We start from the raw sequence: 27,655 nt of genomic DNA on the forward strand, positions 1-27,655 counted from the left end.
GACATGTCCCATACGATAAATAAGCTACAACAAGAGATACCATTGAATGTGAAGTCGCCACAAGGACTTACACTGCTAAAACGCATGGTGCAGAAAATGTATTACACTGCTAGAACGCATGGTGCAGAAAATGTATGAATTTCGGGAAATTTTATTTTGGGAATCAGTGTAAAAATTTTTTACAGATATTAAAATCTGTAAATTAGAATATCTGATTCTATATTCTTTCTACATTAAAGGAGCGTTCATTTCGTTCGTTTATCATAAAAAATGTAGAAATCACACCATTTTTAGAAACATGCTTACAATTTCATTGCTCTAGAAGGGCGGGCATTTAAATAAACTCCGTCCAGCTGCCCCTACCGGAAATTAAATGGCCCGTCCGATAAAGGTTAATCATTCTTCAGAATACTTCATTGATAGTAATTATTTTAGGGACATCACTTATATCATAGCTTAAGCCTGTATGGAATCTTAATCAAGTGTCACCAATTGCCTCCATCTTCAGATCTGATGTATTTAATTTGTGAGAACTTTGGACTTTTTATCTGGTCCCTGTACCTCAGTAAGAAAGACAAGGAACTTGAAGAACTTATTCTTTTGACTCCAAGGTTTTCCAATTGATGAATTCTGTGTATTGTTGACCCCCATGGAGGTTACACGTGTAGGATTTGAGGTTTTCATGATGGTGAAAATTCAGAAAGTTGTTTTGTGGGTTATGATAGTATGTAGTATCATGGAGTTCAGTATTTCGGAGAAACATATTTCTCCATTTTCAGAGTATATTTTCACCACCATGAAAGCTTCAGACCTCAGCGTGTTCACTTCATGCAGTATATTTGGTAGCATATGTATTAGGAAGCTGACATAAAATATTACCACACAAGTATATCCGGATTGAAAACAAAATTGGAATTGTTAGATGTAATAAAGGAATATTTACTTACCAGACTTTAAATGTAACTACACAGTAAATCAAATACAGGTATACTTAAGATGGTTTACCTTCTAATTTGACCACCTCTGTGGTCTAGTGGTCAGAGTTCCTGCCTAGGTATCCAGAGGTCCTGGTTTGATTTCTGGCAATACCAGATTTTCTGAAAAGTAGTGGGTCTGGAACGGGGTCCCCTTAGCCTTGTGAGGATTGTTGAGGAGCTTTTTCAGGGAAATATCGGCTCCGGTCAAGCAGCTCAGTCAGTATAGTTCGCTTGCAGACTCAAGCCATGGAGTCTGTTTTGTTTTACCTTCTAATTTGTGAATGTTTGTGGGTTAATCTAGTTAAAAACAGTTCTGAGTCATTGTCATTTTCTGGATGTAGCATCATGTCTTATTTTGATATTTGTTATTTGTAGTTTATTTGCTGATGCAGTAAGTAACAGATTCTCTGGCATCAGGTGATTGAATGGTAGTGAATATTGAGTTGGAAGAGATGTGTCTTGATTTAATTTAAGGTACTGTTGTTGAATTTGCATGGAGGGACTGAGGAAAAGGGTGAAAGATTTTGGTCAGGATAGTCATTGTTCTGTACAAGATTAAAATTTGGCACCTCCAGAATACAAGTGGCGCGTTACAACAAGCGTTACCACTTGAGCTAGCTTTCCCAGTCAAAGAATAAAAATACTAGAAACATTTCAGAGAAACTTACTGCCTCATTCCTATGAAATGCTGGTCGAAATATTATTCCTTGATGAAGTGCTGTACCCAGAAACAGATGCAACACACAGTATTCACTGTGAAAGTATTGAATCATTTCTCCTCAGAATAGTATATATTGTAATTGCTTCTTACTATGCATAAGTAATCAGACATTGGTTTAATTGCAATATTTCTTTTCCTTTAGGCGTACAACATTTAAGCACATTGTAGCTTGCATTCAATTTCCTAGTGACTATCCCTTCTCACCTCTTCTTATTGAATTGAAGAGTAAAACTCTATCAGACAAGCTGCTTGACGGTTTGACTAATGTCTGTGAACAAGAAGCAAAGAAGATTATAGGAAAACCACAGGTTTGTACTCTGATTCAGTGCATCAGAAAACCATATGCATGAATTTTTGTTTGTATGTTATGTATAGGTTTTAATATTCATTCATCAGTAATCTCTCAAGACGACAGGTCCACAGTCTCTTCAAAAACAGTTCCTCCACTTGATGCGATCTAGAGCTTTCTCCTTCAAATGACAGCATCCTCTTTTGTCCCCAAGGTCATCCAGCATCTTCTTGCGTCTTCTTCCTCGTCTTCTTGTCACTTCTATCCGCCCCTCTATCTTTCCTTCAATAACTTCTTTTAGAAGGCAGTTTCTGCGTAAAACATGACCAATCCAATTAGCCTTCATTTTTCTTATTTCGTGTAGGATATTCCTCTGCTCACTGACTCTAATTAACACTTCTTCATTTCTCACATAATCGGTCCAACTGATCTTCTCCATCCTTCTCCAACACAATATTTCGAAACTTTCCAGGTGTTTCTGATCTGCTGCCCTAAGTGTGCAAGTTTCAGCCCCATACAAAGCCATGCTCCAAATGTAGCATTTCACTAGTTTCTTTCACAAATTTAAGTGCAATTTGCTGGTAAAAAGATTCTTCTTCTTGCTAAATGCAGCTAACTTCTGATGGACCAGTTTTACTGTTAAATGCCCACAGTTTGATATTTCCAGTATAGCATTTTAGCATTTGTTCCTCTAGCTTTGCCACACTTGGTAGACAGTTCTCACAATACAATAAGTAAAGTAAAGCTAACCCTTAACAGGCCGTGAAGGCCCATATGGTTATGAGACGTTGAGGGTCCCACATTATCTAGACAATCGGCTCACAGATGGTGGTAAGGTTGTCGGCCTTACGCACCGGCCGCGCTTTACTCCCCAGGAAAATTATTTAATTAATTCCTGGTACTCATTTCTGTTAGAGGCTGAGTCGACCCCAGGGTCATAGTGCAGCCAGAAGGATTAGGTCAATTGAAAAAAAAATCCAATGACCTCATTGAAATTTGAACCCACGACCTTCCTGCTTGTAGCATAGTGCCTCAACCAACTATGCTACCGCGTACCCCTCTCACGATATGATACAAATAAAAAACGATTCAGGTGTTAAAATATCTTCATCATCATCGTTGGCAAGACAGCTCTTTATGATCCATAGCCTTCCTTAGAAGCTTCTGCCAGAGTTAGTCAGGTTTTCCTGTCTTTGGATTTCATGGCAGTCATTTTCTTGGAGAGCAAGGTCGTCAGTCTTGCATACAATTCCCAACCTAGAATACCAAGTCCCTATATTTATGTTCCCCAGTGATAGGGTGGCCCAGTTATAATCCCAGGCACCAGGTTCACTTTTTGTCGCCATGTACAACTTGTGGGGCTGTAGTGCCTCCACACAGGAGTGACAAAATATACCTCACTGAAATGTAGACACAGTGGATTCCTATCATGAAGTTTCCTGGTGAACAAGAAACATGAATTTCTTAAGCAGTAAAGTGTCTTAGATGGGGAGGCTTCAGAATGTTTACATAATTGTATCCTTTGTAAGAATACTGTCACATGTATGAGTGTGGGTACAGATGGGGGTTTGGATTGGTGAATGGATTTATTGACCACTTATACACACGACTTATAAGTACAAGTAATTACAGCGCTACTCCTAATCTCCACAGTTCACAAATCACCACAGCACCCGCTAAGTCTTTTCCTGCTTCCTATGCCTTCATCAGCCATTCCCTGGCAGGGTCTTCTAACAGTGGCAGTTCATCTTCATGCACTCAGGTCCTCTCTTCACAGACTCCCACACAGAACTGACTTGGTCCCTTCATCCCCCCCCCCCTCTTTTTGATGTCATTTTTTAATCAGAAGCCTACCATCTCGAGTGAGTTCACTATTGAATTTAAATTACACTTGATCAACTTTATTTTCTTCCCCTGCCCCTGCCTCCATCTTTGCTTTAGCCCCCCATGTTGTTTGTGAGTTTTCATAACAAAACTTTGTTAACTTTTCTTAATTTCCCATGTGACTAGTCTCTATATAATAAGTTAATTGCTATACAGTACAATTCTTGAAGGTCCTTGGTATGTAATTATTTGACTTCATTTTTCAGCCTTTTTGTTTCCTGTGGATTTGCATGTTCCATATAGCATAAGTGACTTCAATCTTTATTCTCCATTCAAGTTGAGAGATCAGAAAGGGACCACTGTAGCTAGAAGAATGTTTTGTCACTCCAAGACTTACATTGAAAGTTCTGTTCATTTTGTAGGTACTTACAGTTCTTAAATTAATCCGTAACTTCATTGATGAGAATCCTTTATCATGCTGCTACAGTGAGATTTCAGCCATAAAGAAGGATCTTACTGAAGCAGATGAATTGAAACTAAAACAGAAAACATCATCTCTGAGTCTGAAGGTATCACAAGGAGAATATTATTTTAGGACTAGGATTCTTGTTCCTGATGCTTATCCAGAACATTCAATCAGGTAAGATGTAAATCTGCCAATGGTTGAAATATTGTCATGGTTTTTTAATAATAGATTTAAACACTGAGTATCTTTGAAATGGTAGTTTTATGCATCAGGTGATCTACATGTATGGGACTGGAGCACAATACTCAGGTATAGAAACCTTCCTAGAGCCCATTTTTTTCCCCCTTGGCACTACAGCCCCAGTGGGCCTAGGTCTACCTCCATGAACTACGTTCACTTTGGTTTTTCTAGATCTTACACATACGGTAGGACTCCTTGGGCGGGTGATCAGCTCGTCGCAAGGCCTCTACCTGTAGACAAACACAGAAAAACGCACACAAACATCCATGCCCTGAGTGGGACTCGAACCCATGATCTCGGCTTCCGAGCGAGTGAAGACAGTGCATGCCTTAGACCGCTCGGCTACCGTGACCGGCTCCTAGAGCCCATATACAGTGGAATTCTCATTTAGTGCTACTTAGTTTAATTTTTATCCTCATTCAGTTTCACTGATCTCAAGTCAGTAATCTCAGTATTAATTTACTTCCATTCCTCATTTTGTTCAAATCCATCAATCCCCAGAGGAACCTTAAATGGAAGTTTCACTGCATTTTTTGTTGTTGTCCAATACTGAAATTACTAAATCCTGTGTGAGTCATTAGGCCACAGCCTGTTAGAGCACTATATCACATGCAATTGACATACCATCTGAAAGCTTAAATACAAACAAAATAATTTTTTGAGTCAAGGTTTTGACACACTGTTGTAGAAACTTGTGTTATTGTAGAATATTTCTTCTCCACATGATTGCCCATGAGAAGTTCAACAAAATGATGCCACTTAATCAGTTACGATTCTTCTCATGTGTGGTTTAATATTGCAGCATAAGAAATCATTCATTAACACCACATTCTTCTCATTGCTCATTTTGAGTTTGTTTTCAAGCAGTAACTACACCATGTTATGATACAGCAAGCAGGTTTCCTCTGTTGGTTTAGTATTCTATTTACACAAGTATAAGATGGTATTTTTCTCTATTTTCAGAGCTAAAAATTGTCATATTGAATTTGAGCATGCAAAATATATTGATGTTTTTAAACATTTTAAGCTTGTAGTGGATTGATGTTTCTAAGATACAGTAAATGCTAATATTCATGCCATATGCCTTCACCTTAGCAAGTGAGAGAGGGAGAGAGACATATATTTCTGGAATATCTTTTCAATTGTATATTATTTTTGCTTCTAATAACCGTATGAAATTAATAAAGATAAATGTTATGTAACCTTGTTCCTTAGTCAGGGGTTGTCATAGATTTAGATTTTTCTTCCATTCAGGTAAATGTAGGATTTATGCACTGCTGTTGTTTTCTCAAAGAGACCTTGAACTTTAAATGTCATCTTGTTAACACATTTCGGACTGGTGGTTTATACATTTAAATCACCCTGGGGACCGGCGTTTTTAAACCTACTACCTTAACTTGTGCACTGTTCACTTTAAAAATTAATATAAAATCTCCTAATTAATTTTATAAACTGAAATTTTTGGAGAACACTTACCAGAGCTCCTAGAAGTGCTTGCGCGTGTGATATCTCTAGAAACATTCCCCTTTGTGAAGAGGCATTACGCAGAAGTTGCACATGTAGGCAGTTCTACTCTTCTTCTTGTGCTCTGCGCACACACGGCACTGCCTAGAAGGGTGTTTCTTCTTGCAATATTCACTCTTCTACTTGAGGCCTCTGGCGGGTGCAAACAGATGGCCCCGGCTGCACTACGTCTGTGTCTGACGCAGGTACTGCCGCCACCGTGACGTCAGTAGCCCAAGCTTTTGCCAGTTTCAACAGAAATGCTTTGTATTTCAAAGTAGAATTTCTGTTCACCTTTTTGAAAACCGTAAATGAATTGAAAATTGCACAGTTTATAAGCCACAGTGCAACTTTCTTCGTCCATTTTACTGTTTTCCTAGGAAGGGAATAATAGGCCAAGAACTGGTCGGCCCTATCAACTCCTTTCATGAACATATTATACTCGGAAATACAAAGAGGCTTCTTTACTTGTCTGTGTCGTGTTTGAACATCGACCATGCTCGAATTGTGAATAGTGGAAACCATATTCACAACGCGAGTATCCCTCCAGGACTGAAGAAGAATGTCCCCCTTCCGTCAAAGAAACTATCTTGAAAAACAGTGACGCAACTTCAGACACGTCTGTTGGGTCCGATGGCATCTGCTTCACCCCCGGATCACCAGTAAACTTTCCCAAAGTGGGGGTTTTGTCCACTTTATCCCATGTAGCTGTTGGCAAATTCGCACTTTCATCGGAGCTGTCACTGTCACTGATAATGGCCTCGCTATCAGAAGACGAAGCAGTTGGCAAATCTGATAGCTCATCAGAGAACATATCTAATATTTCCTGTCCTCCGAGAGATCGCAACTGCTTTCGTCTCTGAGCCATGTTGAACTGGTAGCTGCGTGGTTGATACGTGCAAGCTTGGCTTAGAACAAAGCCAATTTTGTTTAGGTTGTGACAGGAAATGACTCTGGTCGAGTTACTAGATAAGGCAGTAATCATTCCCGAGGTCATCTACGCAGTAGTTACGATTCAACGAAGCCACACAGTGATATATAGTGTTTCGCAACATAACGTGACCGTAGAGGGCTATATGGCCCGCCTGGTCTGCAACGCTTGGAAACGTAGAGGGCCATATGGCCAATCCAGTCTGCAGTGTGTTAACCTTAAGACAGTGTTGGCACGATCGTAAATGATGCACTGGGCGAAGAGAAGTTCCATGTCCTTTCCACCAGTTAGTAACCATTCCATTTTCTCAAAATGCTGTTGTAATTAATAATATGAAATTCCCAGACAGTGTTAGGGCTGGTGCAAACCTAAATGCAACCCCTGGTGACAGAAATATCCTCCTGTAAATTAGATCGACTTTCTCAAGATTTAGTCATAGACACAGAATTTCCAGACACTGTGATGAAAACTGTCATCATTCTACAAAGTTTTTGCCTTATATTATTGTGTAACATGTTGAAATTACTGCCAGTTAACGTCCACAGCATGAACATTATATTGGCAGGAATTAACTTTAATTTAATGGTAGAAAAAGGAAGGAAGTTTGTAAAATGTCCATGCCATTTGGCTGCTTGGCTATTCTTTGCTGTTGTACTAGCCCTGATAGGACAAAGAAAGATTGTCTTTGCTTGCTGCAGTTATGCCTATTATAGAGTGTCTTCCATTTCTTTTAGGTCTATGTATCATGTATTTATTCGGTTCATTAGATTAAAGGAGATATTTGTAATTAATCATGAAGTGTCATTTTCTTTTGGAATTCTGTATGCCTCTCATTTAAGACTTCTCTCAGTTTAAGGTACAGAAATGTTGCTCCAAAGGAAATCTTAAATAGGGATTTTTAAATTTTAAATTCGCTTAGTGGGTGGTGGAGTCCAACTGGGTCCACTCAGCACAGCGGCCAATGATTGGCCTATTGTAGCCTGCCCCGGGTGATTATGATGATGGAGAATTTGGTGGAATGAAGATTGGTAGGGGAAACCTAAGTATTCGGAGAAAACCCGCCCCAGCGCCACTTTGTCCACCACAAATCCCACTTGACCAGACCCAGGATTGAATCCGGGCCACCGCAGTGTGTAGTCAGTGACTAACCGCTTGAGCTATGGCACAGCCTAATAGGGATTTTACTGTACCTTGTTAACTGAAAGTCTCTTCAGACCCTTTTGGAATTCTTTTATGAATAGAATATACTGTATTTTATTTTCATATTATAAGATTATCAGATTCAAAGTAACCAAATTAACTCTAATGGAAGAAATAAATCTTATAGCAGTTTAAATGCTGTATCACTCAGATTGAGTTCTGGCCTTTTTTCAGCCTGGAGGATGTCGAAACAAATTTTCCTCCTCTCTTTCAACGTTACTTTGTTGGACAAAGCAAAGAAATTGCAAGGCAATGCATTGAGCCTCCACTTAAACCTAAAGCAAAGAACCAGGCCCCATTTAGACCTACACCATCACTACAGCCGGTTGTGTCGTTCCTGGTTTCATCAGTTAAGCAGATCCCACAAGAGAGTTGCCAGCTATGTAACAAGAGTTGCCTTCCACAGGACCCAATGGTAAACAGTTGGCCTAACATTTCTGTTTGTTTTCAGTTATGCTGCTTCCCAGGATCTCTTCTTCACATGTTAATTTAGAGTTGTAAGTATTCATTTGGATGCAGCGGTAAAGAAATGTATGGAATTTTGTGATACAGTTTGTGCACCTTTTGTTTCTGCTGAGAAATAAGAAGAAATAAATCTCCATTTGTTTTGCTCTTCCGTTCTTACATGTGAAAAGCAGAAGACTGAACATCAGGAGTGACTAGGACGGCATTGCTTTCAACACATTCAGTGTAATTCAGTCTGTACCATTTCCTGTATATTATGTGATTACATCATAGCTTTGGAATCATAGAAATATGATAGATGGGATGCTGAGCCAAGCCAGTGTGACATGATGTCTCAGATCTGTTTGTGGGAGACACCTTTCTATGGATATAATGAATTACATTTTGTTTTGTTCAAAACCTATTATTTGATCATCATTTATCCCTTATAAGCTGAAAGGAAATATTTTCCCCCAATACAAAATTTTAGGTAGCCAAGTGGAAATTCGCTGTGTAATTGTGATATTATTAAAAGAAGATTAAATTCATAAGAACGAAAACTCTTTTTTGCCATGTGTGTTGAAAATGTTTTTATAGGAATCAAGGTTTGTCAGAGATTCATAATTGAATCATTCACTGTTAAGTGGTGATTTTGCTTACTAACGCCTCTGAGGGTTGGAAAATCCATGGAATTCTTATAGTTATCTCCAAGCAATTCCTACTTTGTTGTCTGCAAAATGTTGAATGAAACATAAATATTTAACGATGCTTCAGTAGTTACTCGATATGTGTCATCTACCCTTTCATGAAGTTCACACCCCCTTAACCTCATTATCTCTTCAAGATATTGTTATCCAAAAATGTCAGTACAGTAATGAGAATTAAGCTTCTATTTGTCTAAAGGGTTTTTCCTAGCATCAGAGAATGCAAGAGATTTGTAAATGAATCATCCACTTCTAAGGGAGTGATTTTACTTACTAACTTTCTCCTGCTTATTAATGAAAGCGATACAGAACGTAAAAGAGTTTTTATAATTATGTAAAGAACGCGAATGTAAGAAATAAATTACTATTTATTACTGATTAACCATGTGTAGTACCTACCCACTGTTTCTGAGAAAAGGTCTCATTTTTATAAATAGATCCGGAAAACTGCTGTTTGCCATGATAAATCATTGTCACAGATCTTCCAAGTATCACACCTCACATTTTTAGCACAAAATTTAAAAAAAAAAGAACATTGATTTATGCAATGTAGTACAGTAATTATGTTGAACAGTGAAATAACTCTGTGGTGCAGTGTCTTTTTTAGAAGCTGAAAGTTGCTCAGCTGGTCTAGAAATTTTGTGAAGATAAATTTTAATAATATCCTCCCATGTGTGCCTCATTTTGTTAAGTTCTATGTTTTCATTGTGGCTTTCCAACTAAAGTTTTGTGTGCACGTCTGATCTCCCCCATGCATGCTATATATCGCATCCGTCTCATGCTCCTCGATTCAGCAATCCTAATAATATTAGGTGAAGGGTACAAATTATGTTAAACAGGAAACCTTTCTCAAACCCCACATAATAATGTAGGGTATGCCAAATCTTGTATTTGCATGGTTATTATTTTTGTAGCTGGCAGAAACAAGTGAAAATGCAGACAGTCATGTGGAGCGTGTTTATTGCAGCCATCTGTTTCATCTCCAGTGCCTCATTACCTACATGAAGACTCCTCCTTTTCAGGGTAGGTGTAGAAACGTAAGAGTAACTCAACACATGTTTTTGCATTACAAGTTCTTTTGACATTTTCAATTAAGGTCACATTCAAAGAGATAAAGATGAAGTTATACTGTGATTGTGTTTTGAAAATGTGGGAATAAAGCTTCAGGCCTTATGTATGATTGTAGGTGGGTGTGGCTGCAATTAGTTGCTAAGATTACAGACATCAGATTATAAAATGGAGGTAAATGTAAAATTTCCAGAGAATGAAAAGCACTGTCTTCTGTAGTCTTGTAGAAGTTTACCAACATATCAGAGGAATGTACTGCCTGCATCATCAGAGTTGAAGAGTAACCTGAACAAGTATGGAGCAAGTCTGTTTGCATGCTGCTTGCTTGCTCAGGTTACTCTTTGACCTTGACGATGGAAGTATTATCTTACTCTGAAACATCAGTGAAGTTCTACCAGACTACAAGGTGCCCCATTCAAGAGGATAAACTCTTCATAGTCACTGGTGTGTTAATCTCAAATCTTCTATAGATTCATTAGGGAGGGAAAAATCCCTCCCCCAGCTTGAATTACTGTGGGTAGGTTGAAAATGTTTAAAGGAAGCACTAGCAATTTCAGAAGATTCAGTCGATACAGTTTCATCAGTTTCAAGCCGCCATAATTTTTTTTCTCTCTCCCACTCTACAGTCTTAGTTCGGGCATATACTTCCAAAATTGTTTGGTTGCACTTTATTTTTTATCTATAGACATAATCCAAAGAGGCCTGACTTAATCTCCTTGAAACATTATAAAAATATTTGTCTTAATATAAAATCTTATTTTTACACACCATTTTAATTTTCCAGAATACTGAGGAGAAAATTTATTCTTCCGCATGCATGTAGAATGAATAGTTAAATCAGTAGTTTCAGCTACTGCAACATTTAATCTGTCAGTAGGAGCAATCAACAAAGGTTTCATTATAAGCAGCAAATTACTCATGAGCAGCCAGTGCATGGCATAGTACTATGCAGTCCCCATCAATATATCTATCAAAATAAATATTATGTTGTTTGGAGCATTGTAATTTGCATAATACAGTCATGTCTATGATGTCAGCCACTAGAATCATGTCCAAAATATGAATGAAGCAATTATCATAGGCACCTGATGAAAATATGGTCAGGCCTAAGTAATATGCCTCCAGGTTCTATAATTGTTTTATCAGATCTTAAAAATTTCAACTAGGGCTCCTTTTCCAAAATCATTTGTGTCATGTCTTAGTGAACCATTAATTTAAATGGAGGTGTTTGCACACAGCCACATGACTGATCATTGGTTCATTAGGACCCACCACAAATGCTGGTATAAATGGAACCCAAGAATGGCAATGTGTTATAGGCGGTAAGAAGTGTCCTACATGTGGGCAGCGAATTTACCATGACAAGTTGCGAGTGAGTGAAAAAGTTGCTGAAGATCGATGGGCTCATCAGCAGGCAAGGGAGCGAGAACTGAAAGAAGTCACAGAGTTTCTTGAATAGAAGGCCTTATTGCTTACCGAATGAACCACAAGCGATGCTCCAGCAGTGATGTCATCTTATGGTGTCATTACGTTTTTTTGTGGATAACTTGGGTTATCTGACAAACATTTGTTTACCAAGTTAATATCAGTGTGATGGACTGCAGTTTTGCTGGTAATATTGCTGTTATACAAGATCTTTTGTAGTTATTTTTATTGCTCTTTTGACAATGTATTAATCATATGGATATTTGAATGTTTGAAGGTAAGGAAATCAGTGTATATAAACGTGAAAGAGAAAGATATGAATTATATTTGCTATTGAAAAGCATGGTGGAGTTTTGGTTGTCCAAAATTAATTAAATTTAGTTTAACATAACCATATAATTTTGTTTTAATAGAAAGAATTTGAGTGTAACCATCTCTAAATATGGATTTTTTTTATTTTATATTTTGTCCATTACATTTCCTCTTGTAGTGGCATAATGTATTTCATATATGGTGTTATTATTTAACCTTAAAAATGATGAATGTTAAATTATAATTATCTGTAGAAATCAAAGCAGGGTACGCAGCTTTCATATTTAGATCTCACTCCAGCACATTCATCTTGTTTATACATAAAAATACTCATGTATGTAATTCACTGATTATTAATGCACGTACAGTTAGCATGTTGAGTTAATGATTTATTTTAGTAATTCATACTTATTGCTTTTTATTAATTTCTCATGGCAAAATCATGTGAGTGAATTCCTGTAGTGATAGCCTTGCCAAGGGTTTGCCCAAAAAACAAGTAAGCCCTCCCAAAGTTGGAACACTAGGAGAGGTATTGTAAGGTGGAGGGAGGATAGATACATACATACATGGTTGTAAGATGAACAGGGTTCATGAATGGTGGATATTTTGGGAACATACTTTTCAGACAGATACCATTCATATTGGTACTTTGAGTTCACAGTGTTTTCACACACTATCTGGACATTTGTTGTGTATGTACTGGTCTCGTGCATACCGTAGCTACACACACAAAATGTTCACAGCTTTTGTCATAGCTGAGTTCAAACCTGGAGGCTAGAGACTACAGAAGTACAGCTTGCATCCAAACTTGTCTGGAGAACTGCAAATAGTACGTTTAAATTTTTCATGTACTATATATGTGAAACAATGCCAAAGGGTTAAAGACTGAGGATGTGGTTACGTGCTGCCTGGTCAGGGCTTTCGTTCACCTTGAGGAGGCACTGATAGATGAGTATGTAGTATGATGGAATGATTAATAGGGTTAAAACTGAAGGAACTCAAAGTTTTACTCCAGTGCCACTTCATCCACTATGAATCTCACATGTCACCCAGGATCAACCCCATATCTCTGTGTGAGAAGTAAGCTAACCATATGAACTATGGCACAGCCTAATCTGATTACTTCTCACTTTTTATATCTCTCATCATTATCATAAACTATGCAGGATTAAGATTAATTATCTGTTCCTAAATCCTCTTAGTATCTTGCAGGTTCTCTGTATCCCAGTGGTGTATATTCCAGGGCTTGCTTTGATATTCTCTTTGTCTTTTTCTGAACCTTTGATGTCATTTGGATGTGAGACTATGCCCTATAACCTTCCTAAAGATTGCAGCCTGTCTTGCAGAAACAGCAAGATTGACATGATGATTACTTCCCACAGCAGGAATACTCTGTTGCTTTATTGTATCCCTTTCATAATCTTACAATTGTTAATGCACCCACTTCGTTTGTGAGAAAGATAATAAAGAAATATTAAGGACAGGAACTGTCCTCTACTGAAGGTCATTCTTCAACCCTTTTCAGTGTGAGTGCACTCTCTATCATCATAGCAACTTTGTCATTGCCAAAAAGAAATAAGAGAGAAACAAAAGGAATATAGGAACAGAACATAGCTGAAGCAAAGTGACAGTATTATCCATGAAAATATTTTGTGATTGCACTTCAGAATTTTTGTTCTGTGCTAGATGTCACTTAAGGTATTTAAAAGAAAGAATCAGTATCCAAGTTGTTGAACCTATATGAGTCCAGGATTTAGTCACGGGACTTTGTTGTGATGCTGATGAACTTTGGGGTTAATAACAACACTGAATATCTCAATAACCAGTGATTATTCAGGAACGACAGTGCACCAGGTTTAATGGTAAAATACAGAAAAGTGACATACTGTAATGTCATATGTTAATTTACAAATTATTTATGTGGTGTCACTGTATTTTTGTGATTAGACTCTTTGACATATTGAGGGATCCCATTGTGGTTAAAGATGAAGCCATTATTGCATTGTATGAGTAAAGAGATAAAATTACAATATTACTGATGCCATTGTTTTGTTGAAAGAACTTTAATATAAATGTTTTTCCTATCAGAAGTGAAATACAATCAAACAGGATATAATAAGCCTTTTTTAATGGAGCATCTGTCAATCTCTCTCTATTTTTTAAGAATTTTGAAAATTCTATTGTATTGCAATGTGCAACTGTAAAAGATTTTTTATAATGTAATGTGTAGACTTCTGCTAATACTTAAGTTATTTATGTTATACTGTATGTAGTTTTGTATCAGTATTCATGTAAATGGGATAGTTGAGAATGGCTGGAGTACTTGTAGACAAATAATCATCCTTAGAGAGAACATTAAAGTTTGTAGAAAGTAGTGTTTTCTATTGATGGATATGCCACGGTCTCATGAAATGCTGACTTCTCATCATAGAGGCCCATGTTCACTACAGTACAGTCTGTGGAATTTGTGATGGGACAAGTCATAGGGAGGAGATTTATTTCTGACTAATTTGATTTTCCTGTGGGATATGTTGTATCACTCCTGTTTCTCTTCTATCTCATTTGTATGTATATGTTTTACCTTACCAAGTTCTCCTTTGTTTAATAGACATAGAGCATGCCACACTTTGAGTAATATTTCAAGTTCCTGCTGATTCCTCATATTTGTTCCGTTAGATTATAGCTGAATCAGTGGTGTGTGAATGTAGATTTATAGGTGCATCTGCACCAGGCATTGTTTGCAGTCAGTGATATACATAGTTGTGGAACATGAATGATGCTGTTTGCTTCATCTTCTAACCTAAAAGGGGTTGTGTTTGTGGGGTCACATTTGTTTGTTTTAAATTGTATTTTAATGTAATTTTGTGTTAGGAGGCTAGTGACCTTAGAGATGAACTTTGAATTAGTGATGGCTTTTGCAGGAGAATACCATAAAAAGTCACGAAACATGCAATAGAAGGCAATATTTAGTGGGACTAGGCGTTTTAAATAAGTGGAGAATGATAGTGGTTATGTACTGATGAACTTATAATAGTATACAGATATGCTTTTCCCAATATAGTGAAGGTAAGTAACCCATAAAGAATGACTAAGTATGAGCTGTTAAGCTGCTTAAACAGTAGTTATGTTTGTAGAATAACAACTGATGATATACTGCTTACATGGAAATGTTAGAACAGTGATGCACAGCCAAACTCCTCTTGTCTGTGGGCTGCACAGTGTAGACTTAAAGAATAAACAAATTTGTACTTCTTGTTAGTATGAACAATGGAACCACTTCTGTAAGGAAAGTCAGATGTAATCCTGTTCATAATACAAAATAAGCATACAAATTTTGAAGGAAAACTCTTGGGAATTGACCTCTTAGAAGTAAGTAAGTAAAGGTATCCCTGTAACAGGCCGTGGAGGCCCATTTGGTTGTGAGATGTCGAGGTTCCCACATTTTCTAGACAATCTGCTCATAGATGGCAGAAAGGTAGTCAGCCCTACACGCCGGCCACCCTTACCCCCGTAGAATATTCCTGGTACTCATTTCTGTTAGAGGCTGCGTTGACTCCAGCTTGTAGCATAGTGCCTCAACCAACTATGCTACCGCATGCCCCTGACTGCTTAGAAGACAAAATTAAAATGGATGTTCGGGAAGTGTAAGTTATTTGGGTACAGATAAAAATAAAATGTATGGAAACAGTACTTTAAGCATCATATGACTTATGTCATGTATGCTAATAAAATTTGGTAATTTGTTGTTTGATAATCACTGTCCTTGTGCAACTTGCAGTTCATGGCAAATCTACAGTAAAAATTGTGGCAAGTATACAGCAAGCAGGGTGTGTCAGCTTACGAAAAGTTCTGAGAGTGTGACAGCAGTGCAGCATGAGTTTTGCCCTGTCTATGGTGCACGAAAAGTTCCAAATATGAAGTATCATACAATGAAGAAGCAGAATGACTGAACTGTATACCAGTGGAAGTACACATCAGCTTGAGGCCGAAGTTGTTATTCATGCTGGATAATGAGGCAACTGTCCCTGGAGAGTAATGTACCATACACCTTGTTCTGAGCTTTATCTGGTGGAGACTTTCACAACTTTCATGCAGACCATACTGGAGATGGTCAGCAAGATGTGAGAAGAACTGGGTTCCTGTAATGAGCTTTGTCATGTCCACAAAGGGGCTCACACTGAGGGATAATTCCCCATGTTTGTATGTTGTATGTGCTAGATACAAGCAGTAAAATTGGAACAGTTCACATTTTATAATATTTTACTTTTATCTGTACCAGAAGATCCATTACACTATGGTTGTGTGGATAGAATTTAATTGGAACAGTATGAGCCCCAGGTGTGGGCTTTTATAGTAACCCTTTGCATGCCACAAGCTAAATAGATCAGCTTGAGAGTACTTGCGTTAAAACCATCACAGCCGAAAGTACTGGCTTTTTAATTAATTAGTGTCTATCTCTTTATGCTGACAGAGCAGAGTGCACCCTGAAAGTTACAATTCACTGCATCTTAGAAATATCAACCTTATAAAAGCTGAAAATGTTAAAAAGAAAACAGTATATCTTTCAAATCTTACACAGTATATCTTTCACATTCAAATTGAAGACTACCCTTCATTATATAATCTGATAATAGAGAAAACAACTAGTTTTCCATTCTGGTAAACATAATTCTGAATCAAGATACAGATTTGATGTAGTGATGGATCTTCCACCCCACCCCACCCACAATAAAATGCTAAAATGAGATACACTAATTCAGGGAAAATGGTACATTATTTTTACGGGACTTTAGCTGGGACCACAACAAAATGAACACAGGATAAGGGTATCTCTTGGACTGAGAAACCTTAAATCGGGATTGTCCTATATACATTGTCTGTGCTCAAGTTTCACATACTTTAACCCTTTCCTCCACCTGACATAGCAGAATGTAACAAAAGGAAAAGGGTCCCACCCCACCAAATGCGGTAAAACATAGTAAAATCCTATTCAAAATTTAAGTATTTAGAAAAGTGGACTGATAAAACCACATGATTCTCAGTAAAAAAAAAAGGTTAAAAATACATTCTTCAGTATACTGGCAACATTCATTCAGTTGTACATATTTGACATTTGCACTGCAATTCATTCAATAAAAAATACTCATTGTCTTATGGAACGGAATTAACTCTAGCATCGCTGCATGCTTGCGACGATAGTCCCACAAGAAATGGTCAATGAGGATTGAACTGACAATGAGATCTGAATGACCTTGAGATTTCAGTAGCTTTCGAGCTTCATCTGCAACTAGGTCCACGGCTTGAATTGAACAACCACGAATTTCAACTTCATTTTCACTTCCATTTTCAAGAAGTTTATCTGCAACAGATGATACAATAAGAGTTGATTAGTTGGTAAGCCATGTGAGATGTGGGAATCACTGCTTTTAGGTTCTTGTTTTTGCTTACCAGATTTCAGTAATTCCATCAGCTCGTCACTGTATTTTAGCACTCCATAGTGAACCAGAACTTGTGGCACTCTATAAATGGAGAAAACATGAAACTGATAACCAGCAATTAACAAAATATATGTAAAGACTGGAGCTGAAACATGGCATTTCATTGTGTGTAAAGAAATATGTCTGAGAAGCATGATTTTAATATGGCACCATTCAAATGCATCTCCTACTGCCAACAATAGTTTCCAGAAAATATGACTTTTGGCTTTCATGGTCAATTCCAGACAGGCACAAGAGATTTATCCCAGAAACCAGACTGGCTCTAGGGCCACCCAGCCTCCTATCAAGTGGGTACTGGGGCATCTTTCTCCTGTAAGGCAGCCAGGGAAAGAAGTCCACCATTCAGCTTCATCTGTTGCTGAGGGTAAGAATGAATGAACTATCCTTCTTCTCCCCAATGTCCTCTTGGTGTGGTGCTTGATTAAGAAAAGTGAAAACTTCACATTTACCATATGTTTTGCTACAGAGCTATTGTCACAGGATGAATCATTTGTAACTAGCACTGACACATGACTATCAGTTGTTAATGCAAAATTTGATCAGTAGCCTAGAAAGGATTAATAAGATTATATTACAACCCTGATAAAGTAAAATTTGTAACTACACTGACAGAGGAAGAAGCATTTATTGCAACAAGGGCCTAAGCATGCATTACTTTCATTACTTTATGGTATTTCTTAATGCAATTTTGATGAAGAATGAAGAATAAATATAGTATGACTTTCAGCAAATTGACATCAAGTTTGAGCTGAATATTGCATATAAAAACAGTGTCACTGTGAAATATGGCAGTCTGATTAACCATCTAGTGGTTATGATGTCTATAGACTTCATGTGGTGCTGTGTATCGTAGTGGTCATGATGTCTATAGACGTCATGCATGTTCCTAACTACTCTGTGGTAGATATTTTGCCAGTCATCAATGCAAACTTATAGGTTGTGCTTGCAAGAAGTTGAAGTTACTTTAGAGTGTGACGGCAAGTTGTTGATTGCTTGATAGCTGTTCTGAGTTCGAGTTCTTTTGACTAAGCATTATGGCACATCCTAGCAAGAAGATGCGTGTAAGTGATGAGGAGGTGTTACAAGAGAACGAATACAGTGATATTTCAGAGAGTGAATGTAGTAATGATAGTGAAATAAATGTGAAAATTTTTGGCAGGTGGTGAATAAAGATTGTTCTGGTGATGAAGCAGAAAATTTCAGCGACAGCAGTAGCATGCAACCTGAAATGGGGAAATTCAGGTGCTGAGTGACCATTTTTTCCATTTACTAGCAAGTCTGCCATAAATGTTGATCTAGAAGATCCCAGTAACCTCCTGGAATATTTTGAGCTGTTTTGTATGCCAGACATTGTGGAAGTAATAGCCAGAAAAAGAAATCCATATGCCCAAAAATTTTTAGAAAACACACCTAATCTAAAAATAAAATCTAGGACCCATCGCTGAAGGAGATCAACAGAATTGATATAATGAAGTTGCTGGCATTCTTTTTGTTTTAGGACTTCATCAGAAACTGGATAGCTAGAGCTATTTTTGCCATAGGAAAATTCTGGAAATAGCCATAATTTTGGAGCTAATCAGCAAAAGGACGTTTCACCTTCTACTCAAGTTTCTTCATTTTGTTGACAACGAAAGTTACGATGAGGCAACTTGCGGTTCCAAAAGATTAAACTCAAACCCATACTGAATCATCTAAATGCCTAATTTGGAGTGTATGTACACCAGAGTGTGATGTGTCAGTAGAGGAGTCTTCAATGATGTGGAAGGGACATTTGTCATGGAAGGTATACATTCTTTCAAAACGTTCCAGATTTGGTATAAAATCATTTGAATTGTGTGAAGCCAAATCTGATTATGTATGGAATTTTACTATTTACACTGGGCACGATACGTTTTTGATGAGTCCCGAAAAATGAGCCATGTGGTTCAGAAATAGTTCTACAACTGATGGCTCCTCTACTGAATAAGGGATGCCGTGTAATCATGGACAACTGGTTTTCAAACCCAGTTCATTCATCCATACTAGCCTTGAGTTTGCCCAGGTGTCACTATGAAATTCTGTCTACCAATGAGGTATCCAGTGTTGCAATAAGCTAAGTTTGGAATGTGTGTTTATGATCATGTTTCCTTTCTAAACCCCAGATGCCAGTTAGAGAACTGCATACACTAAATGTGCATGAGTCAGACATGCCTTTGTGATCATGTTTTGGGAAGTGAAATGCATATCAGTGGCGACAGTCACAGATTTTTTTAGAATAAAGCCAAAAGTACATAATTTTACAAAAAAAAATATGTATAGACGTTAATGTAATAGCTATAGAACTGAAAATACTGGTATGTGAAGTCTGATAATTGGTCTTTCAGAAGCTTTTTGTTCCATTATTTTGTAACAACACAATTGAGATATGGCATATTAAAAAGGGAGCAAAAACTTTAAAATTAAACGCTGCAGTGACAAATTTAAATGTTTGAGGGAATTTAATGTGCCACTGCAGGAAAGATAAGAACACGGAAAAGAACCACTTAACTGGTTAAACATGAGTGCACATACGAGGGTTGGAACTTTAATAGTGGCAACACTGCTGTAGAGACGCCATGCAACGGAACCAAATGATGTCGCTTATACTGCATGTCAGTTACATACCAGCCTTACCTCAGAGCAAATGGACCCTCTCTTCCCACATCACGCGCATGCGCAGTGACGAGAAGAAAAGAGCCTCGTGTTAGCTGGCAGTCTAATGTAGTGTTGCTACGATGTTTTCGAAACAGGAACAACAGAGTTGGATAAGGATTGAATGTGCCATAGGGCGTACAGCACAACAGTGTCATCAGGGTCTTCAAGAGGCTTTCGGGGATCTGCATTGCCTTACAGAACAGTCGCAAGGTGGGTAAAAGCCTTCAACGAGGGACGCCAAAATGTGGCAGACATGCATCGGCCAGGTTGCCCTAGTGTCAGTGAAGAAGTGTATGCTCTTGTGTATACGATTCGTGAGCTGGCGAGCTGGCCCAAGAAACAGGATTAGTGCATATGACTGTGCTTCACATTCTGAAGGAAAGCCTGGGCATGGGAAAAATTGCATCACGATGGATTCCGTATGATTTGACGGAAATGCAGAAATGGCTACGATACGACGCTGCTTGTAACCACTTGGAGCGCTGTGAGCATGAAGGAGAGGCCTTCTTATGCCATATCATTATGCGGGATGAGACTATACTGGACTATAGTGTCACAACCCAGAAGACAAAAATCTGAACAGTCACTGGTGTAGAAACCTAAAATCTTTTAATAAGATTGTTTTTGATAATGAAGATTCTTAATCCTATGCCAGAGCATAACTTACCTGTAGTCAGCAAACATAGTTATGGTGTCAATGTCACTGAAGTGACCAAGCCCTTCACCACGAAAACATGCCCAGATATCACCAATCAGTATCTGTGCACGTTTGTAAATTGCCACTGAAATAAAAAATACACATGTTGAGCTCTATGGTACCCTGTAATTAATCCAAGGGTGGGTTATTTTGTAATTGTACGTGGGACAGCAGCTATAGATCTCATGGGAAAAACAAGAAATGCATGCACAGTTTTAGGCATAAAACCAGAAATGAAAAGGACGTTGTAAGCTGTTGAGAACTTGTTAATGAGCCTTCAGGTTCCATGAAAGGCAGGGAATTTCTTGACAGCTGAGGAACTCAGCTTCTTAAGGACCCTGCTCCATAAAGCTACTTTCTAACTGCTCTATCAATAGAAACCCAACAGCAGAATATGCCAGGAGTATATAACAAAAAAAGAAAGAATTCTTGTAACTGGTACAAGACCTTGAATACAATCTTTATACAGCACTGTGCTGGAGGATGCATCTAAATAGCAGCATGTACATGCTGTTACAGTATGGTTAATGAAAATGTCATAATTTTATACCATTGGCATGTATCAATAAATAAAATAGATACTCTGGCCAAAGAAAGATCACAAATGGCCGTAAGGCTGCCATCTGTTGATGACAGGACAAAATACTAGTACAGTCTAAGCATGAACTTCAGATTCTTGAAGATATGATGAACCTGTTTGGACAGTGACCAACCATGTCTTGGAAACGATGCTGGTTATCAGTGGGTTAATCTGTGACGTTGATAGTGATGATGTTCTTTGTATTAACACTATGATTTTTCATTGTGCTTAATTTCTTATACACTTCTATATGTTGTGCAATCCGTGACTTTTTTAATGTTATATAAATGGGCTAAAGGTAAAATTAGACTTAAGGGTCTGTCAGTATGCACATGAGTCAAGCTCACTGTTAATACACAAGGGGATAACAAGACAGTATCTCACCTCTGTGACCTTGAAAGTCAGCTTCATCTCTGAAACATGGGAATTCCTGAACAATCAGTTGCAGCAAATTCTGGGCTGAATTGTTGCATTCTTTCAAACACATCACAAATGACCCTATGAAAAACAATTAAAGCAAGTAGTATGATCAAAAATTTTCCTAGAAACTGTATGCATAAAGTCTTCTCGGGTGATAAGCTATGTGAATATGGAGTTAGTATCTAATGTTCCAGAGACAGATAAGTCAGTGGCAACTGAGGCACAGCATTCGATAAAATTCAAGGACACTAGAGTACTGGCCAAATGACAGGCCACATGGACCACTTACGAGAGGAGACACTGATATGTGGCTACATCCCGACAACTTCAATAGAAACATGGGATTCATACTCAGCTGTTTGTGGTACCTGACCGAGCATGCTTCAATATGAAGAGACATTAATAAACTATGTAATGGAGGACCAACAGCAAAGAGTATGACTTGTGATGAAGAACCTCCTGCCCCTGATTACTGTTCCCACCAGGTCCATGCTAGGACGTCACATCACTGACCTGCCTCCAGCCATGGTTCCCTCAGTGATCTCTGCTGGGACAGTTGACAGCATGCTCTGTGGGTGTAAATACATGTGGCTGTCACACTCATCACATTAACCCATAAAGACAGGAATAGATAGTCTCTGAAATGTCAGATACTAACTCCATATTCAAACATCTGCTCACCCAACACTTCATTGCAAAGCAAACGTTATTGAATATTTCCTAAAATAAATTCTACCAGATTCCATCAAAATTACATTCTTAAAAAATTAAAGGGCACAATAAATTTTGCAAATGCTTATTTTTTAATTCAGAGGCTTCTGTCTTGCTGTCTTCCATCTACATATGTAAGAAGTCCGAATATACCACATACCATAATTTCACCTGATTTTTATATGGATGTGAAATTGTTACCCTGAAGGAAGACTTATGGTTCTGAGTATAATAATTGTACTTAAGAGAGAAGTGACAGGAGGATGGAGATATCATACTCATCACGTGACTTCAGACAAATATTAACAATCATAATTGTAACTCTGAATATTGCTCTACCCATATATTTCTCCATGAGAATTTTTCCAACTTGATGCAGGCAAGTAACACGGTCTTCCAGCAGGGGCACTTTTGCATTAGGGTTATCGGAACGTAAGATGTGATCAAGCTCTGCAGAAGTTACTTGCGAGTAGAATTTTGGATCAGTCACAGGTATTCCATCCTGTGAAAACATAATTTCCTAAATAAAGTGATAAATGTTGAGGGAGCCCCCCACAGCCAGTATTCCTACATCACATGCATGTGAAGAAATGTTAATAGGTTTAAAGTTGACTTGTCCACACTGGTTATTCACGCTTTCAAAACATAAATAAAAGAAATAAAAATCTTGTGTTCATTTGAGCTAACTTCCGGTACATTCTGTACCCATAACCGCATTTCCTTCTCACCAGACATAATTTCTTTACCACAGGACCCAAGTCAGCTTGAGTTAAGTAATGTACTTCCATTACTACAAATTGAATGGTTATACTGCCATGATTTTATTGCCAGAGCTTCAATTGTAAAAACTGGGTATACCCCATGAAAGGAAAGTTGACATAAAGATGGGAGAAGCTTTATGACAAAAGGGGGGGGGGTGAAGCTATCCCTGTGATAGGTTGTTAAGACTGCCATATTTTCTAGATTATCAGCTCACAGATGGCAGTGAGGTCAGCCTTATGTGCCAGCAGCCTTTACACCCCAGGAAGATTCTTGGTACTCATTTCTGTTAGAGGCTGAGTAGACCCTAGGGCCATAGTGTGGCTGGAAGGATTAGGTGAATTGAAAGATTCAATGACTTCATCAGGAATACAACCTGGATCTTCCAACTTATAGCATAGTGCCTGAACAACTATGCTCCAGGCTTATTGTTGCACATCAAATCCATACACTTCCATTCTGAGGTCTGAAACTTCTCTAATTCCTGTTGTAATATATAGTATATATATATATATGAATCTGCTTAAAACTGGCCAAGAAGTAACAAACCTGAAGAGCTCTTCTAACAGATGCACAGAGGGCAAAATACCCTGTATGGGTTTTGCCATTCCATATCACTTCCCATTTTGTATTCTCATTGGCAGACCAAAAGCAAAAATTAAGTGTATCAACAAAAAATATCCAATCAACAGAAGACTCGTCAGCCTTTTGTGGATGTAGTTCATGCTGTGAGAAGCCATCAATGCAGATTTGTTTGTTCTTTATACCTTCTGCAACCTGGGAAATAATGCAGAATATGAATTATTCACTACACTTCACACTTCATGTCAGGGTCCTATTAAAGTTCTTTCATTTGTTGTAAAATTGTAATCCTGATGTGACATGTCCCTACATACATAAAATTGAAAGTTAATGCATGCACCAGTTGTAACAAGTACTCAGGAATTCCAATGGAGGTACCACTTGACTGCTTGTGTGTATGCTGACTGCAGTCTGATAACAAAAGGCACAGCACTTAATAGTGGACAGATAACATGAGTTTGCTGCTGTAATTCATATTACTTGAGGAATAACACATTTATACAAGATTGTAAAATAATGGATGGTGCATTAGCACATAGTGGTGGAGGGTATGTGCAGGAATTCAATGTTGGAAACAGTGTGTTCTATGTGGTTCATGCAAAGTGGTTATAAGGGAGACATTTGGGGTGACTCAGTTAGTTGAAGGTCAGCCTGTGAAGAGAAGACTAGGAAGGTAGTGTGAAATGGCTGCCAGCCTGGCAGTTGTCAGTTGAGAAAAATTTATTTGCAAGAGTGTTCATTTGAAAGTCAGCCTGTGAAGAGAAGACTAGGTGTGAAATGGCCACAAGCCTGGCAGTTGTCAGTTGAGAGTTCAGTTCTGTACAGGAGGCTGTGAAGACAGGACCTGAGCATGGGAAACTGAAGAATTTCCACTGTCAGAAGCTGCTGCCAGGGAACAGCTGATAAAAAGACACAACAGGGTGGAAAAAGGCTTGCCAGGTGCTATGGTGATTTGTGAATTGTGGAGATTAGCGACAGCGCTGTAATTAGTTATACATGTAGTTCTGTGTGATGTGTATAAGTGGTCAATCAATCAATTCACCAATCCATGCTCCCTCTTTATTTGCACCCCTACATGTGACAGTATATAAAGGGAATTTATATGAACTGACTCAACAACTTCAAAATGGGGAATTTAAATGTTACAGCCAAGGATTAAAGTAACTATTGAAACTTATAACAAAATTTGTTACTCACAGAACTTACCTCATTTGCTAACTTCTTTATGCCATCAGGTAAAATGAACACATTTTTTGCAAACTTTGAAATAAATTCTCCAGATTGCTTTGGTGTTAGAATGTTCATTTCTAAGTGTCTCAAAGTACTCAAAGTGGTGTGCAAACCCAGAACTTGATTCTGTAATACCACATTATGTTGCAAGAGGAAGTTATAAAAGGTATTTTATAACCTTGTCTGACGTTCAAATATTACAGATATTTCATGACCTTGGGCAATTTACTGCTTTCAAATGTTTCAGAATGACACCACAAATGTTCAAGATCCTGTGAACATTTGTTATACTTTGTGGTTTTTTTATTTAAAAAAATTGAAATCTGGGTGTAACCTTAACAATAATGTGACCAGTTACCTTAGGTATGTTAATTTAATTTTTGTTTGAGCTAGTAATCATAAATCCTAGATTCATGGTAGGTTAGAATACCTGTTACAGTTATAACTGTGAATAATTCCGAATTTATTAAATGCTTTTATTTGCCAACTATTGTAAATTTGTTCCACAAATGCATGATGGCATGAACTCGTTAGATATGATGGACAGTTCAGAACGTTTAGAAGCTGATGGAGATGACATCTTTGAATAATGAAGTGAGAATAAGATCTATCGGTTTGTTCTTATTGTCTCCCCTATAATCAAGATAACATCAAAACTGTTAATAAGAAACAATTAATCTGACTGATGAGACAGTGTTTCAAGAATACTGAATGAACAGACATGTATGAATGAATGTATTAGGGGTAGGCCTTCTCGGCCCTTGCACCGCGACCTACAGTGGTCAATTGTCATAGGCAGTTAACAAATCAGCCTCCAGCCTGGGACTTCTGGCCTTTGATCTGTTTCCCAAGCACGAGTTTCGCAAACAAAGATAAAATGACAAAATCCCTATGTATAAATTTACATTAGAATCTACAATTTGTAAAACCTGTTTGAGGAACTGGTTCCTCTCTACCAGAACAAATTGTGACAACAAATGCAAGGATGAGAAAACTGACATAACCTATACTATAACCTAACAGAACACTACAGTCGATTAAATTTCACAGCAACACTTTATAAAATTGCATTAGATCACAAACAGTGATGAAATTGAATTTATTATTTATCACGTTGAGCAAAACACACATTAAATTGACATAAACTGGCATCGCGCAACTGTAACAACTTTGTCAATATGTACATTACGCCCCTACAAGCTTTACAACCATCAAAGATGGCACGGATTCCTTTTTGCATATTCAAAGAACTAACTGTTCTGTTTGTTTAAAGTCGGCGCCTATCAGTTTATGTTACGTGCACGAAGTCACTGTGGATGTAAAGCATGCAGTCATTATTAGACCCAATATTTAAGCGAGTTAACAGATATCCGCATATTCATCTAACTGATCTAACTCTCACAGTTTGGCTGACTAAACAAATTTCGTTGTCAAATTTGATACGAATTTCGTTAAAACGAACAAATTCGATTCTGACGCTTTTCCACCAAACTCAATAAGCACGTGCTGGGAATCGGCAGCGATCGGGAGAGCTCAGTCGGTACCGATAAATTATGCTAGATGATGCTAGGTCGGTAAAACAACGAGGCATCAAGCTACATGAATTGTATTACCGACGGCGAAAAGAAATTGTTCCTTGCACCACTGAATGTAGACCACCTCTGGAGGCCACGCACCTACTTGTTCAATGGGTAATGTGGGCAAAGTCGCCAGGCCTTGAAGCTAAACACTCAGCTCCAGCCACAGCCGAGGTTAAACAGACGCGAACCTATACCTCGATTTCCCCACACGTCCTCATGACGCGGGTACATAATTAATCACAAGGAATCTTCTGCCTTTAATGTATATACACCAATTCACGGATTAGCGCATTGTGTTGTCAGTTGTCACATGACTGTCAACATGTAAGTTGGATAGTAGAATACCCCTTTTTGATCCTTTCTCACCCATTCACTCTCTCACTAACAGTTATGGAATCAAGGCCAAGCCCAACGACTGGTGGCAGCAACACCAGGAACTTACAGGAGGTGTACTAACAACACAATGAGGACTGCCAGGATTCTCGTGATGAAAACTTTACATTGACAATCAGAGTTAAGATTGTGTTTTTGTGTTTCTCTTTAGAATATTCGATGCAATTTTTAAAAAAATACTGGGGAGATATGCGTGGCTCCCCGTCCTCCAGCTCCATTGAATAATATGCTGTCTGGTAATACACTCTGATGATAACAGAGCCTCTCTATGAATAGACATCGATGACCTCTGTAAGAAAATGTAAAACTCAGCAATGGCTGCAGTAAGGCTGCATTTAGGATAAGCATATACTAGTATATAAGGAGAAAATTTGCTTTAAGGTGATAGATTGTATTCTATTATTTCCTCTAGCAGGTTGATAAATGTT

The 27,655-nt window shown here is 38.0% G+C and overlaps 2 protein-coding genes across 13 annotated transcripts in view; one reads left to right on the forward strand and one right to left on the reverse strand.

Moving 5' to 3' along the window:
• The window catches only part of LOC111875598, a 21,085-nt gene extending 6,099 nt beyond the window's left edge, over nt 1–14,986 (forward strand). The window contains exons 3-7 of one of the 3 annotated variants that reach the window (XM_023871961.2): nt 1,841–2,006; nt 4,234–4,451; nt 8,326–8,566; nt 10,214–10,322; nt 11,687–14,986. In XM_023871961.2, the coding sequence (XP_023727729.1) occupies nt 1,841–2,006; nt 4,234–4,451; nt 8,326–8,566; nt 10,214–10,322; nt 11,687–11,826 (874 nt within the window). In that variant the 3' untranslated portion in view covers nt 11,827–14,986. The other 2 variants (XM_023871963.2, XM_023871962.2) reach the window with 2 other exon arrangements.
• Nucleotides 14,987–16,402: 1,416 nt separating this feature from the next.
• LOC111875614 (queuosine salvage protein) lies at nt 16,403–27,067 on the reverse strand. Of its 10 annotated transcripts, none has more exons than XM_023871987.2 (8): nt 27,029–27,067; nt 25,231–25,380; nt 23,992–24,219; nt 23,023–23,185; nt 21,937–22,050; nt 20,943–21,057; nt 17,553–17,623; nt 16,403–17,463 (listed from the first exon to the last, which is right to left on the reverse strand). In XM_023871987.2, the coding sequence occupies exons 1-8, from the start codon at nt 27,050–27,052 to the stop codon at nt 17,234–17,236; spliced, it is 1,095 nt and encodes a 364-aa protein (XP_023727755.1). In that variant the 5' UTR covers nt 27,053–27,067; the 3' UTR covers nt 16,403–17,233. The 10 variants fall into 10 exon arrangements, with proteins under 10 accessions (XP_023727755.1, XP_023727761.1, XP_023727762.1 ...); XM_023871993.2 differs by lacking the exon at nt 27,029–27,067 and adding an exon at nt 26,931–26,994; XM_023871994.2 differs by lacking the exon at nt 27,029–27,067 and adding an exon at nt 26,868–26,922.
• Between the last annotated feature and the right edge of the window lie 588 nt (nt 27,068–27,655).

This window comes from Cryptotermes secundus, unplaced genomic scaffold, assembly GCF_002891405.2.
Source record: "Cryptotermes secundus unplaced genomic scaffold, Csec_1.0 scaffold50, whole genome shotgun sequence".
Classification (NCBI taxonomy): Eukaryota; Metazoa; Arthropoda; class Insecta; order Blattodea; family Kalotermitidae; genus Cryptotermes; species Cryptotermes secundus.